This window comes from Pogoniulus pusillus, chromosome 11 (genome assembly GCF_015220805.1).
Source record: "Pogoniulus pusillus isolate bPogPus1 chromosome 11, bPogPus1.pri, whole genome shotgun sequence".
NCBI lineage: Eukaryota > Metazoa > Chordata > Aves > Piciformes > Lybiidae > Pogoniulus > Pogoniulus pusillus.
The window spans coordinates 544,146-559,376 of NC_087274.1; the positions used below are offsets into that span (position 1 = coordinate 544,146).

The window sequence follows — 15,231 nt, forward strand, 5'->3', positions numbered from 1 at the left end:
CTAATGCCCTGCCCAGCTCTACTGAAACAGGACTACTGCCACGTGAGCTGCCTTCATCGAACCACAACAATAATTACACCACTTCCAAGTGTTTCCATTACCCTTAACAGCCTCTGCTGCCTGAGAGCAAAAACAGATAAAGAGAGGACAAAGGAAGCACACGTTAGGAGAATGGAGGACAGCCAAGAGAACAGAAAAGTCATTAACAAAGCCTTTGCCTCTACTTCCTCTTCCAAGAGCTAATTTTCCTGCAGTCACTGCAGACTGAAACCCAATAACAAATACCAACAAGGACACACAATCGGACTTGTCCTTCTGAAGTTGTCTTTGGAGTTGTAGCTTTAAGGTTTCATCACAGTAATTCCCCAAATCCCTCTCCTAGAGAGTGTGTGCCTGAACATCTTCACTGCTGGCTCCCAGCCAAGCCTTTTCCTGCCATGCTACCCCTTTATTAAAGTATTCTCTGATCCCCTTTGCAATCTGACTAAATCCTATTGTGGAAGGATTTCCTTACAGTTAAAAGGGAACACCGATTTCCACACTGACCCCATCCTGCATCCAACAGAAAGAGCCCAACAAACAAAAGGCACTCAGCACAAAAGGGACTGCAGGAAGGTAAACAAATGTAAATGCCTTACAGCAGCTGGCAAAGCCAGCCTAAGGCCAGGGTGATGTGCACCAGGCACTCCTCAGCCTGAAAGCATCTCCAAGCCCAACAAAGCTCAGGACAGGGCAGAACTCGCAGCTCCCTGAAGGAACTGCCACCTGCCTGCAGCAGGCAGGGTAACAGGCACAGCCCTCGGAGGAAGCCTGAGCGCGGCAGTCCAAAACCCAGCCCTGGCTGTACTGAGCCCTACCTGCGTGCCACCACCGGTGCCAGCCGGGAGGGGCCCGAGCAGAGCCTGTTGATGTGTGCACGTGTGTGCAGGCCCAGGCAGAAGCTGAGCACAACGTTGCCATGGATACACGGCTCTGCCAAAAGTGCCAGGACCCCGCAGCACTCCCAGGCCAGTCACCCCTCAGGAGCTCAGCAGCTCCTGGCTGACTCCCAGCTGTGCCCTCCCCTGACAGTCTCTGCTAAGACGAGAGGCGGCGCCGTGCTGGCCACTGACACCGGTGCCAGCAGAACGCCACGGGCAGGTCCCAGAGCTGTGGCAGAGCACACACGGGCAAGCTCCCTCCTCGTTCTCTCAGCCTCTCCAAGCCAGCTGATCTGACTTCACCAGGATATCAGGGCCTCATCCCATGGAAAGAGGGCTCAAGCCTTTAGCGCAGGCGGCAAGTGAAGGCAGCCCTGGGAGAGCTCTGCCACACAGCGACTCTGCTTTGCCCAGGCTCCGTCAGCTGAGGTCCGAAGTGCTGCGGCACTCAGAGGGCAGACGTGCAGCCCACTGCCAGTCCCTCCAGTTGCCAGTGCAATGGCAGAGCAGCCCTCCAGCCAGCGCTGCCCCCGGTGGCACAGAAGGGAAGCCAGGCTGCTCCAGGCAAGCTGAAGCATGGTGCAAGATCACAATCACAGCTCCCACAGTAGCACAGTTGGCTCTTGTTATCTCTCGGCATCACATATATTTAGAACCTCAATATTACTGCCAACGCTTCTTTGCCAAAATACCCTCAGCTGAGAAAGAAAACATTTTTGCTTCCTCAATGGGAAGCTGAACCCTCCACTAAGAAATTCTTTCCTCAGCACGCTGCAAAGAAGCAAACTTGCTGCTGAGTCAAGCTGCACTGTCAAAATGAGCCTCAGACCTCACCTTTGCATCCACTCCATCCTGGGCCAAGCAGTCCCAGTTCAGGTTGTTTTGTTCCTGGTTTTAAAGGCGAGCTGGAGGCTCGGTGAGATTTTTATCCAGCCTTTTTGCCAGAGAATCTGTGCAAGACTTTCTGTACTTTATAGTTACTCTCTGGATTGCAGTTCTGGGGGAACTGCTCAAAATCTGGTTTGTGAGGCACAGGAAAGTATGAATTGAGCAGCAAAAATCCTACCAAGTACTCCATGTGCAGAAGCCAGCGGAATTAGGGAAGATGGTAAGCAAGGAGCCACATTGGAACTCTGTTGAAGCAGTTCAAAACACCTCTGTTTTGATAACAAACACCAGAAAGGTTCATTTGAACCCATGTTGAAACACAGCACTTGTAGAAAGCAGTGAACAACACAGGGAATCTCTGACAGCTCTTCTGCAGAACTTGGATGGAGCCTGCAAAAGAACAGGACCTCCAACATTTGAGACAGGCAAAGCCCAGGGCACAACTCTGCACTCAAAGGTCAGAACTGGCATCCTCACAGAGGACAAGACCTGCCTGAAGCAGAGCCACAACCAAGTGAAAGCAGCTGCCTCAGTTACAGCAGCAGCCTGCCTCTCCTGGCGGGCCCCTGCCAGCTGTGAGCAGTGGTGTGCTGTGAGCTGACCAGCAAATCTTGTCCGACACAGAAGCACCCAACCATGGCAACTCTGGGATGGAGCCTCAAAGAGCAACCTGTGAGGTGTCCCCACTGCACTGAGACACTGTCCATCACCCAGTCCTTCCGTCCAAAAGGCTCTCAGGCTCCCAGCAGTAGTAACTCAGTCTAACAGTGCCAGCCCTGGTAAAAATCAACTCATGTTTCGTAACACAGGCACAAAAGGAAACAAAAGTTGTCCGCTCTTAGAAGCTGAATTTAGCACTACAATTCATGTCAAGGAGGCTGCCTTGTCCTCAAAGATGAACCAGAGTAGTGCCCTTCACCTAACAAATGAGAGAACCGCATCCTGCCTCTCTGCAAAGCATTCTCTGAGCAGGAGGCTGCTTATGACAAAGGGCAGAACCTTGCAGCTTCTCCACACCAAAAAAGCAGCAGCAGCAGCATAAGTAACTCCAGCACCAACAGGGAGTCTACCAGCACATGAAGCAAGAGCAATGCACAGACAAAAGAACAGGACAAACTTTAAGGCTTATTTTCTTAATGAGATTACTGGCTCCTCACAGGGAAGATCTTCAGAGTAACCCCAAGGCCATGGGAAGAAGGCTGGCAAAGCCACCCCTATGCTGATTTGCTTGGGGCTTTCCTTGCATGCTTTTCTTTATTGAAGAGATGGGTGGGGAAAGGAACTCTTAAGAACTGCTTTCTTACTCTGCCCAGCTTCCCATTTTCCTGTTCTCCCTCTCTCCTTCCTGCAAACACTTGCCAACAATGTGTTTTTAAGAAATACTCCTAACTAACCATTACAGCAGACAAGCAGCACAGAAGAATAGGCTTAAGGAAACTGTTTTCCCTGAGAGCAGGAAGGCAATGAACAAAGGCGGAGCAGAGCTCACTCCTAGCACAGTCCCAGAAACACATCCACTTGCACTTGGTCAGCACACGACAGCAGTGTTCTGGGAGCACTAGGAGCATAAAAAATGGTCCTGAAGGAAGAACAATGCAGGGCCAAAACACAAAATAAACCCAGTCTGTGTTAGACTCAGGAAATCGCTTCAGTGGGTCGAGGAGAGGTGTGCTCAAGCATTGGCCAGGCTCACGAGAAAGTTCTTCTGACAGTGAACACTTGCTACAAAGACATACCCTATCAAGTACCCAAACTGTAAGAGAGTGCCCCCAGGTAAGAGCAGGATGGCCCAAAACAGTCACAGAAAGATCTCCAAATGGTTGCTGTTGCTACTGAACCAATCCAATTCCCAAAAGCAGTTGAGAGTGCAAGAGCTGTAGCTGAACAAAGGCTGAGCAGCAACCAGGCTGGAACCCCAGAAACAGAAGTACAGGCAGATGGTGTTGGAGGCCAAGGTCAACAAGGTCACCACAACCTTCCAGCCAAGGGTCCATGGCAAGACCTTTACTTTAATCACATCTCCTCAGCCTGTACATTTCCAAGTGGTGATCGGTGTGGTACACAGCTTTTGTTTGCAGAAGCACATCAATGTTTAATGCTTTGAGCTTGGTTTTAGCTCTGGATGTCAGATTAAGGAAATGAGAGGATGGGACTAATTTATTACAACTCTTGTGAGCATAAGCTGGCCAAAAGAACAGGGTGCAGCTATGCCAGCACGCCTCTGCCGGGCTACAGTCTGACTGTGCCTCAGAGCAAGACACAAAGGGCAACTCAAGCCTGGTACTACGGTAAAGAAAACACACTTCAGCCTCCATTAGAAACAAACAAGGATACCCCAAAGCCAAACACCTTGGGATTCCTGGAAACCAGAACCAGCCACACTTACTTTTGCACGTGAGCAACTCACCTCTCTCTGGGAGTGTGCCTTCTGCTCCTATTAGAAGCAAAATCTCTGCTGGAAAATTACAGAAATGTGTTTTCCTGTCTCTTCATTTGCTATGTCTGACAGCATTTTGTCTGAAGCCAGTTTCTGCTGTTTGCCAATGGTTTTGTCCATAGCCTCTTCCCCAGGGGGTTTCACACAAGAGGAGAGACTCTTTCATAAAAAAATACACCGCATTAGCAGGCAGTTCTGGACAGGGCACCTGAAACAGCCAAGCTCTGAGCACAAAGCCCAACATCCAACACAAACTCCACTCTGCTTCTACAAAGCCTCTACAGAGCATCTGCAAGAGGCAGCCCCCCCCCCGAAGCTAAATATACCCCCCCAAACACACCATCAACCCCAATCCCAGGTCTCCAACACCTGAATTCATTCCATGTGCTGAGAGGCAGATTTAGCAACCAGCGCCGACTTACCTGAGGAATGGAGGCATGCAGCAGTGGAGTGCAGCAGGGAGCAAAAGCCTTGCAAAAGTCAACCAAATTTTAGGAGGTGAGAGAAATGAAAGGCAATGGAGAGGGAACTTTTGCACACCTTATCATTACTGCCAGTCATCCATCTCTTTAGGGAACAGCAATGAAGAGAATTCACTTTAATCTACAGGCTGCACACTCTGCAGAACACCTAAGCTGCTCCTGTGGCACCACCAGCATCTTCCACACAGGACAGCAGAGACTTCTGCTGTGCCTCCCTATAGCTTAGGCACCTGCTCCACAGGATCCCCAGGGAAAAGCAATGAGTAGAGGCTACTGACCTAGCACGGTGGGCTGCTTTTGCAAAGGAACAGATTGGTTTAGTTCCCATTTAATGCTCCAGATTAGAGTCTCTCACAGCCTTTCTACTCCATTCCTTACAAGTCGTAACTGGACTGCAACAGACAGAACAAGGAAATCAGTCAGTGCAGGTTCTCAGACCTGCACAGTAACTTGAATTTCAAACACGGGAGATTGCCCTGCAGCTCCCTGCTTCAGCTGCTGCTGGATGTGAAAAATCACAGGGGCTGGCACCCACATCCTCGGTCGTCCTCACATACTTCCAGTTTCTCCCGTAATCAGCAGAGACTTTGTAGCAGGATTTTATTTTTTTTTTAAGCCACAGTGGACAGAAATTGCTACATTTAAAACACTTCCAGCAACAGCCTGACAGTGGAACTGGTTTCACAGGTTTACTGCTCCTCACATGAAGAGTAAAGTCACAATATCGACAGCCATAAAAGCTACACAGAAGCGTCAACCGGTTGCAAAGAGACCACAGCTTTCGAAGCGCTAATATCAAAGAGAAGAGCACTTTAAACGTGCGCGCTGGGAAACTAAACCTTAGAGGTCTTAACTGCAAGAGAACCCTGCTGCAAACCCGGCACTTGAGCGGACCCGCAGAAGCGCAGCCGACTGCGCCGGACTCGCTCGGAGCGAGATCGACTCGAACTGCTCCCGGCCGCCAGCAGGAAGGAGGAGGGGGACGGAGGAAGGGAAAGCCTTACCCTAGCCCGGGGGGAGCGCGGGGCTCGGCCGGCACCGGGGAGCACAACAAAGGGGCCCCGCCGCTGCCTGCTCCACGTGCCCGCCTCTCCTCCACCGGTGACAGGTCCGCGGCTCTCCCCGCGCCCCTCGGGCCCCCTCCGCCTCGGAGGGCGGCTCAGCTCCGCAGGGCCGTCCGCGAGAAACTTTTTGTGGCAACATTCCGCAGAAAGCCAGCCCGAAGCTACCCCACCCCGCGGGGAGCCGGCACGGTGGAGCCCCCCGCCCCAGGCTGCCGCCCCCTCCACTCAGCGGAGCCCCGCGGCGCCCCTCCGCACACCTCCAGAACCGGAGCGTGCCGGGGCTGCTCCCCTCCCACAGCGGCGCGGCGGCGGCCGCCGGCCTCCACCGGCACCGGCACCCACAGGAGAACCGCGCAGCCCCCAGCCCCCCACCCCGCTGCCTCTCCCCCACGCCCCCAGGCTGCCTCCAGTGCCCCGTCGCGGGCTCGCCTCGGGCGCCGGGGGGCCGCCTGCTCCCTCAGCGGGGCAGCCCCCGCCGCGGCTGCTGCCTCCCCGGGGCTGCGGAGGCACTCACCAGGTCCTTTGTGTTTGCCATCAGGCCCTCATGGGCAGGAGCCGCCCGCTGCCTCTGCCCCCTCCCCTCGGGTCGGCCCCCTCCGCCTGCCGCCTCCCCCTGCGAGGGGCCGGGCCGGCGGGGCAGGAGGCGGCCCGCGAAGTTGAGGCTCCGCTCGGCGGCGAAAGGAGCCCAACTCCTGCGCCGAGTATCAACAACATCAGCGCAGGCCCCGCGCATGCGCCGCGCCCGCCCGCGCGCCATTGGCCTTCGCCTTTTGGGGCCTCCTCGCTCGCCGTACCCCCGGGCCGGACCATTCGGAAACGGAGGTGCCCGGAGCTGCTGCAGAGGCCGGGAGCAGGAGCGCCCCAGCGCTGCTCTGCTTGCCGTTCGCTAGGCAATCGGAGCGTGGGGCGGCTGCCGAGCGGCCGCTGAGGGACCTCTGTGGCCAGGAGGGGGAACCCCCCCCGGGGGCGGAGTGGTGCGGCCCAGCCGCGAGCAGGGTCACGTGGGACGCGGGCTGGGGGAGGGGCGGTGGAGAAAGGAGTCACGTGATATATGGCCGGGTACGTCCGGATCACGTGATCGGGGCGGGACACAGCGCGCAGCCTATCACGGCGCGGAGAGGTCACGTGCCCCCCGCATGCAGTTCCGCTTCCGGCGGGCGGCAGGCGCGGAGCGATGGAGGCTGCGGCGGGCGGCGCGCCGCGGGGAGAGCGGGCGAAGAGGAGGAGGAGGAATGCGAAGGAGGCGAAGAAGGCAGCGAAGCAGCTTCAGCTGCGCGCAGAGGCGGCGGCAGCCCAGCGGGCGGCGGCTAAGCAGGCGGCGTCTGAGGCGGCTCGCCGCGCCAAGCACTTGAGGGTTCTCGGCCGCACGTCGGGCGCTGAGAGGGAGCTGGAAGAGCTTGTGTTCGGTGACAGCCTCAACGTAGAGGAGGACGAGCTGCTGCACCGCCTGGCGGACCCCACGCGGGTAAGTCTTGGGGCCCAGCGGGCAGCCGCAGCCTCTCGGTCTGTGCTGAGGCCTGGCCGTGCCAGCGGGAGCGTGGTGAGGCGGCGGTTTGTGTGGTCCTGGTCAGACGCTGGCTTCGACTCTTGTCCTCAGCCTGCTCCCCGATGCAATGTCTCTCACTTTCCAGTACTGGCCTGTGGCTGTGCTGAAATGGTCTGTCTGGTTGCTTTCAGCTAAATGCTACAGGGAGGAGTAGTCTGCAGAAAGACTCCAGCGATTCGGAGGTAGAAAATGAAGCAAAAGGTAAAATCTCGTCCAGGAAGCCAGCCTGGGTGGATGAAGATGATGAGGCTGAGGAAAAGTAAGCCCAAGTTTGCAGGAAGGAGTTCAATGTCACACTGAGAGTGACTCTGAGTGACTTCAGTTGGAGTAATCTTCATGTTCTGTGTTTTTTCCCTCTAGCGTTGATATGACCCATAGGTATAGGAAAGACTTCATGAAAAGTGATGCTGAGAAGGTGCTCACTAAGAAGAAACTGAAAAGAAGGCTTGAAGAGCAGTGAGTTCCATTAACGTTTTCCTGATGTTTGGTGTCACTTTACCCACTGCATTCGTGTGGTCTGTGTAGAGCAGGTGCTTCTTGCAGGCTTGGCAGTGTTTGTGTATTCAAAGCAATGCTAAGAATACCAAAGTCATTGCTGTGCAAGTAGGGTGGTGCAGTCTGCCTGCATAGTGTGGCCTGCAGGAATGAGTTGGGCAGCAAAGCAGAGCTCCAGGTGGCTTTGGATTGCCTTGGTATCAGCGTGCAGCCTTGCAGAAATCGGCTCTGGGGTGTCAGCTTTACTGTAGTCAGCAAACCAGCACAGCACAGAAAGCATCTGCAGAGTGTTCAGTTGTAAGTGGGCTTGGAGAATGATGACTGTAGAGCGATAGAACCACTGGGCTGGAAAAGATCTGTACTGGGGAGAAGGAAATCAGTCTCTCTGAGGAGCTGTGTTTTTTCCCTCTTCTCATCCCTCTTTGCTAGGTTTCAGCGAGCTGTGGGAGGAATTCCTGCTTGGGCTGATTTAGACAACAGGAAGAAATCCAAAAAGACTGCAAGTGATAGTAAGTGAATCCATGACTGTCCTGCTGAGTGCCTCTGATTCTCTGTTCAGCTCCCTCCCTTCCTGTCCCCTCTCCAATGGGCTTTGTCTCAACTAGGTGACAGTGATGAAGATGATGATCTGCTCTGTAGGACTGGCAATTTCATAGCAAGCTCAGAGTCCCTGCCCAGAGGAATTCTGAAGGTAAAGGCAAGCCTGCTTCCACCTCAGTTCAGCCTGTGTCTGTGCTTTTCTGTTGCTGTTTGGGCTGTAAAATTAGTGAGTGGGTGAACTGTAACTGGAAACTCTAAAGAGCAAACGGCTGGAGAAATTGAGAGCTTACATCATGAGAGCATGAAACATCAGACCAGAATGGATTGTGTGACATCAGAAACACTTCATGTACCCCAGAGTAGCATCTCTTGGTAGGATTTTCGTTCTGCAGGGGAAGGGTGGAATTCTCCAGCTGTGAGGCTGCTGAAGTGGCTCAAGAAGCCGCAGCCTTCAATGAGTGTGTCACACTGTCTGCTCTACAGCTGTTTCTGATGGGTCAGGGTAAAGAGCAATGAACTTGGCTGTTCCCCAGCATGAGCTGTGTTTCTGATCTGCTCTGTCTGTGCAGCTGAAGACCTGCCTGCCTGCCAACCAGGAGCGCTTGGCTAACGGCAAGCTGGCCACGGTGCAGTTCCACCCTTCTGCCCAGGTGGTCATGACTGCTGGGCATGACCGCTCTGTGTCCCTCTTCCAGGTGAGCAAGCTGGGTCTCTGCTGTGCCAGTGCCTCGGGTGGCTTTCTTTGCTCTCCCCCTGTGACTCTGCTCACAGAGACTGTGGTGTTGGGGGTCATGGAGGTTAAAGGCAGCTTGTTGGAAGACGTTTCCGCCTGTGGCTCCCTGCCTGCCCCCTGCAGAGTGCAGGCAAACTCAGCTGTATCAGAAGGGTTTGGTGAAGGTTTTTAAAATGCTTGAGTTTCAGGTTTGCAGGGGGGAGGGCTAAGAAGATTTGACTGATGTGGTTTGCAGAGCAGCACAGGGAGCAGGCCACTTGCATCCTCAACTGTAACTGCTGTGAAATCAGCTCGGAGGTGGAGAGGCTGCTGCAGCAGCAGGAAGCTGCTTAGTTAGGGATGCTTCTGCCCTGCTGTTCGAGGGTAAAAGATCATAACTACTTAGGAGCTGCAGGAAAGAGCGATGCAAAACAAAGATATCTGTTTAGAAAGGCACAATAGGAGTGTTTATGTGAATCAAGCATGGGCAAGGCAGGGAAGAGTAAGAGTTGTGGAGCAAATCCAGGGAGGCTGGGAGCAAGGAGCTGGAGGGAAGAGAATGCTGCACACTGGTGTGACTCTTGCCATTAAATCTCTTGTACTCCAAGGAGTAATAGGCACTGACTTGAACCTAGGAAGCTGCATCTAAACATGAGAAACTTCCTTACTTTGAGGGTGGTGGAGCACTGGAGCAGGCTGCTCAGACAGGTGGATGAGTCTCCATCTTTAGAGTCATTCAAACCCGCCTGGATGCTGTCCTGTGCAGCCTCTTCTGGGTGAGCCTGCTCTGGCAGGGGGCTGGACTTGATCTGCTGAAGGCCCTTCCAATCCCTACCATTCTGGTTCTGGGTGCTGCTGGTCACTGTGGATTTTCTGTGTCAGAGTATTTGGTGTGTTCCTTAATGTGCTGCTCTGTGGCTTTTTGAAGGTGGATGGTATAAGGAATCCAAAAATCCAGAGCATCTATTTGGAGAGCTTTCCAATTTACAAGGCTCGTTTCAGTGTTGATGGAGAACAAGTTATAGCCACTGGAACTCACCACAGGATGTTCTTCGTGTATGACATGATGAGTGGAAGCATCATTCCCATACAGAAAGTGAGAGGTAGGCTTTGCAGTGCTCCGAGGGCCTGGCTGTGGCTGAAGCTGTCCCTAGAGCAGATGGCAGCTGAATGTGCTTTGGAAGGAGGGGCCCTGGACTGCTGGAATTTAGGGTTTTAACTTGTCCCTAGGGCTTCTCACTGGCCTAGCTTTGGTTTGTCTGGGATGTTAATGGCCACACCTAGACAAGGCTGAATGGCAGCTTTGCTGTGAGAGGGCAGTTCAGGGATGAGAAGCTGAGGTGGGGTCAGGACGTGCCTCTGAAGGTTGGGGCAAAGGGTGAATGATGCCAGTGTGAAGCTCTGAATCTCCTTCTCCAGGTGTGGATGAAAGATTCCTCAGAAGCTTTGAGCTCTCTCCAGATGGATCATTTATGCTTGTGACAGGAACTTCGGGGTACCTTCACCTGCTGTCAATGAAGGTAGCTTCAGCTGTTGGTGCTTTCCCTTTGGCTCTGCTTGCTCTCCTTGAATGGGCAAAGCAAGCTGCCTCCCAGCTGAAGCAAGGGTGTGATGCGCGCTGTGACAGCCCTCAAAGATGAGCTGCTGAATGACTAAACAGCTCTTTTGGGGGGCTGAGAATTCTTTTCTGCCTTTGCAGCTCCCTCTGGAGCTGGTGGAGCTCACCCAGGGTTTGGTGGGGTCTTTGCAGCTGTCACTGCCGAGAGCCACAGGTCCTGGCTGTATTTCAGCTGTTGCATGAACACTGCTGGCAGAAGGAGATGTCTCAGCATGAAAACAGGCATCTGGGGGAGGAGGCAATGGAGACCTGCTTTTTTGGGCATGGTGCTGGTGTACCCTGCTAGTGAATCATGCCATCCACTGAGTCATGCTGCAGGCAGGTTCTTTCAGTTACCTTTCAAAATGCCATCTGCTCGCAGCTGGACTTGGCCTAAACCTCTGCTAGGAGAAGTGTCTTCTGAAAAGAAAGTCCATTTCCATTGCACCATGAAAAGCCCTCAGGGAGAGAGCAGATGAGCAGCTGTGGAAGGAGCTGAAGTGGTGTAATAACAAACTGCCCCTGCACTCCTGAGCACTGATCTGTAGGCACTGAGGGTGGTGAGGCTGTTCTTTGAGTGTCAGAGTGGCTAACTTGAGATTTCTGTGGGACAGGAGGATGGAAACCACCTTCCTGCAGATCTCTGGTAGCATCATTGTCACCATTGTTGTTCATCCTGTAGACAAAAGAGCTGGTCAGCACCATGAAGATAAATGGGAGGTGCACTGCCTCTGCTTTCACTCCAGACAGCAGTCAGATCTACAGCTACTCCAGTAAGTGTTCTCTGGCAGCACTCATTCCAAGCCCACTTCCATCACACAAGGTTTTCTGAGTCAGTCATTGTTTTACAAAGGTGATAAAAAGACTTTATGCCTTGTGAGCTCTGAAAGTCCAACCAAGAAACAGAGGAATTATTTTACTGTGTCCTTAGTTGGGTTAAAAATATCCTAGACCTGATAGTTGTAAATCAGCTAACAGCTGGCATGATGAAACTTAACAAGACAGACAAGCCTTGTGCCCTGTGAATGTCACTTCTATCATCTCCTTTATTCTGCAACCAGAGGAAGGTGACGTTTTCATTTGGGATGTGAGAAGCAGAAAGTGTCTGCACAAGTTTGAAGATGAAGGTTGCTTGGAAGGAAAGTGCATTGCTGTTTCAAGAAATAACCAGTATGTGGCATGTGGGTGAGTGGCTCCTCTCCATCTCATCTGGGAGCTCATGTGCTGGTGACTGGAGGGTGAAGGGACATGCAGTAGGCTTGCTTTTAGTAAGGTGAGAGCAGAGGTGAAGAGATGAATATTGCCTATTGCTGATGATAACTGAGGTTGTTCTAGGGGTACCTTGAGACTCTGGCACTGAGCACCTGCGCCACTCCTTGCATGTTGCTGTTGCCAAGTATGGGGGTTGCAGTTGTGTGCTCATACTGAAACCATAACTTCTGTGGCACAAACGCTGACTCAGGCTCAGGTGTCTGGTCTGGTTCTCTTTTGTGTACTCAAATGTGGCTCCTGCAAGATGCCTTCAAATGTGGCTTTGTGTGTTAGATGTGAACTGCGTCTGTGTGCTAAAAGAAGCCCTAGGACAGCCCTGTCCACTAAATGCTGTTGTAAACATCTGAGCACAGTCAGGCTCCAAACAAGATACCCTTGTAAACCCCCATAGCTAGTTGAGAATGACAGTTATAGCTGCATGGTGTCTGTAGGCCAGTGCTGTGAGTGTTGCTGCATGGTGTCATCTCTGCTCATTTCTGTTTCCAGCTCAGCTTCTGGAGTTGTAAATTTGTATACGACTGATGTCTGCCTCAGAGCAAGCCGCCCTAAGCCAGTGAAAGCCATCATGAACCTGGTCACAGCTGCCACCTGTGTCACCTTCAATCCCACCACGGAAATCTTGGCAGTGGCTTCCTGTGAAGCAGATGAGGCTGTCAAGTTGGTATGTCCAGCTTCAGAGCCAGGGCTTTGTGTCTTGGTCAGAAGTGTTCTGGGGACATCGTAGAGCTGATCTCGAGCAGATCTGCAGACTCGGCTGGAGCAAGCAGCTGAGGAGGTGCCTGGGGTCCTGTACAGCTCCAAGGAAAGGAGGCTTTCTCTTAGGGCAGCTCTGACACTGGCACTTGAGGGGCTGGGGCAGCTTTGCCCTTTTGGTTATGCCCTGATTGCAGTGTGGTAAGAGCGAACTTCAGCAGTGTGTGCTGCAGCACCCTTGCTCAGTGGAGGTTTGCCTGGCTCCTTCACAGCGTTGCCAGCATTGTCAGAGCTGTGGCCAGCAGTGGAGCTGCTGAATTGACTTGAGAAGCTGCAGGCCTGCTTTTATTGGTTAGCTGCCAGCAGCAGGAAGGGCATTGCAGTAACTTGCTTCTTGCAGTGCCCCTGCACCTTCTTTGCAGTACAGCTCTAAAGTGCTGTGGGATAGGAGTGACCTGAACACTGAGCTTCAGCTTCCTGTTTGTGCTTTGGCTGGGATGTTGATGGTCTTCCCTGATGGCCACCACTGACCAGCTGCATCTCCATAGGTGCACATTCCTTCCTACACTGTGTTTGCCAACTTCCCCGTCTTCAGAAGAAAACAGATTTATCTGGCTCAGTCCATGGACTTCTCTCCCAGGAGTGGCTTTTTCTCTGTAGGAAACAACAAAGGCAAAGCTTTGCTCTTCAGGTAAGCACTGGGTCAGATTCACTAAGTCCAGGAAACACATTTGGAGGAGGGGGCAGACAACTGGCAAAAGATAAAGCTTGGCTTTGTGATCAGGGCCTTGGACCAGATGGTCTCCAGAAGAGGTCCCTTCCACCCTCAGCTGGGTCTGCATCTTGTGATGGCTCTCCAGGGCCATGCAGCACCTGCTGCTCCCTCACTTTTGGTACACCCACGATCCAGTTTAGGGAGAGCAAAGCAGCCCTGCAGAAAGTTGTTGCTGCTTTGGTGTGCACTCAGCAGGCTGCTGAGGAGTTTTAAATCTGTCTCAACTGTTCTGTTTTTTTCTTCAGGCTGAAACATTATTCAGATTTTTAAAAGAAGATACAGGAGAAGGTGGAGCAGGAACTGAGGTAAAAGCAGCACCAGAACTGGTGACAGTGTTGTCTTGAGGAGCAAGATCCTCTGTGCTGCTCTTTCCCCAGGTGCTGTAACCTGCACAAGGATGCAGACAAAATCCCACAAGTCTTTTATTTATCATGGAAGTCCAAGAAGACTCCTCCAGCATTGGTGGTTTTTAATAAATGTCCCTGGTGGGTTTTCAGAAGTTGATCAGCTGTTTGTGATGGTTTGTAGAAGCAAATGGCTGAGGTGATTTTAATGGTTGGTGCTTGCTGTGTCTTCAAGAGATGCTTAAATGCCTTCACTTATTAGAAGCACGTGAGGCACCCCAGTGCCCAAAGCCTGGTTTGGTGCAAGCTGCAGCCTCTGCTCCGTGCGTTCAGCTTGAACTTTTCCATCAGGAAGGTTCTTTTGGAGCTGAGTTGGAAACTGGAGCTGGTTGACTGGAGGAGCAAGTTAACCTCAAACCCTGTTGCTGTAGGTGCTCTTGTGCAGCCCAGCACTACAGATGAAAGAGTGAGGAACAGCACCCTCAGGAATGCCTGCTGCCTCCTGCTGCCACGACAGCTCTGTAATCTGGTTCTAATTGAGGAGGACCCCGGTCTTATCTTTCTGTGAGAGCTAAGCATCCCAAGTATCACTTTGTACCTGATTCCTGAATGTGACATTCTGGTGCCATTAGGGTCATCTAGCAAGGCCTGCTGTACAGCTGTTGTTGGTACCTCATCTGATGCACTCCTGATCACTTTGCTCCTGCAGTGGCCAGCTCTTTCTTTTTCAACGTGAGCATAAAGTTAACTAGGAATGTGCTCAGTGATGGCATCATAAATAACCTTGCTTTGAGGATAAACTAACATGGCCTGTCCACTCTGCATGAGGGAGCACTTGGACAGTAAGAGCAAGAGCCAACTGCTCCAGTGAGCAGTAGTGAAGTTGTTAAGCCCTGGGTGAAGGTGGCATTACAGAGCAGGAGCTCTGAGCACGAGAAAAAAAGCTAATTCTGGAACACTGCTAAAGATGGGCCAGGCTGTAGTTAAATTCCTGGCATCCATCTCTGATGTAATGGGGTCTAAATGGCTTTGCTGGGGATTCAGTGTCAGGTGCGAACTCTGATTCCAGGAGAGGGAAAAGAGGAACCTACGCTGGAGGTGTTGGGCCTGGTGTTGGACCTTCTGCAGTGCTCCCCCTGAGCTGCAGCGGGGGAGTCAAATGAAACCCTCGGCAGCTTCCTCAGGGCGGTCGCTGCAGCATTCCTCTGTTCCCAGCAGTCCCGGTGATATGGGGCTGCTGGGCGCGGGCTGTGTGTCGCCACTAGAGGGCAGCAGGGGGCCGCCGCTGGGCGCGGGCTGTGTCGCCACTAGAGGGCAGCAGGGAGCCGCCGCTGGGCGCGGGCTGTGTGTCGCCACTAGAGGGCAGCAGGGAGCCGCCGCTGGGCGCGGGCTGTGTGTCGCCACTAGAGGGCAGCAGGGAGCCGCCGCTGTGGCTCTGCTCACCTCTGCGGCCGTCATTAGCGAGG

General features: G+C 53.0%; 1 protein-coding gene across 2 annotated transcripts; it reads left to right on the forward strand.

Moving 5' to 3' along the window:
• Window positions 1–6,934: 6,934 nt before the first annotated feature.
• On the forward strand, window positions 6,935–13,920 carry UTP18 (UTP18 small subunit processome component). Of its 2 annotated transcripts, XM_064150492.1 has the most exons (14): window positions 6,935–7,256; window positions 7,469–7,596; window positions 7,698–7,793; window positions 8,262–8,341; window positions 8,438–8,523; window positions 8,942–9,067; window positions 10,013–10,187; window positions 10,504–10,604; window positions 11,364–11,454; window positions 11,743–11,866; window positions 12,440–12,614; window positions 13,195–13,337; window positions 13,667–13,726; window positions 13,799–13,920. In XM_064150492.1, the coding sequence occupies exons 1-13, from the start codon at window positions 6,966–6,968 to the stop codon at window positions 13,689–13,691; spliced, it is 1,641 nt and encodes a 546-aa protein (XP_064006562.1). In that variant the 5' UTR covers window positions 6,935–6,965; the 3' UTR covers window positions 13,692–13,726; window positions 13,799–13,920. The 2 variants fall into 2 exon arrangements, with proteins under 2 accessions (XP_064006562.1, XP_064006561.1); XM_064150491.1 differs by having other exon boundaries at window positions 13,667–13,920.
• The last annotated feature ends 1,311 nt before the right edge of the window (window positions 13,921–15,231 follow it).

Excerpts from the sequence above, each read along its gene's own strand:
- UTP18 (XM_064150491.1), top strand. The coding sequence starts at position 6,966 with ATGGAGGCTGCGGCGGGCGGCGCGCCGCGGGGAGAGCGGGCGAAGAGG. Across the intron at positions 7,257-7,468 it reads GCCTGGCGGACCCCACGCGG|CTAAATGCTACAGGGAGGAG; the intron begins GTAAGTCTTGGG and ends GGTTGCTTTCAG. Across the intron at positions 11,867-12,439 it reads AACCAGTATGTGGCATGTGG|CTCAGCTTCTGGAGTTGTAA; the intron begins GTGAGTGGCTCC and ends TTCTGTTTCCAG.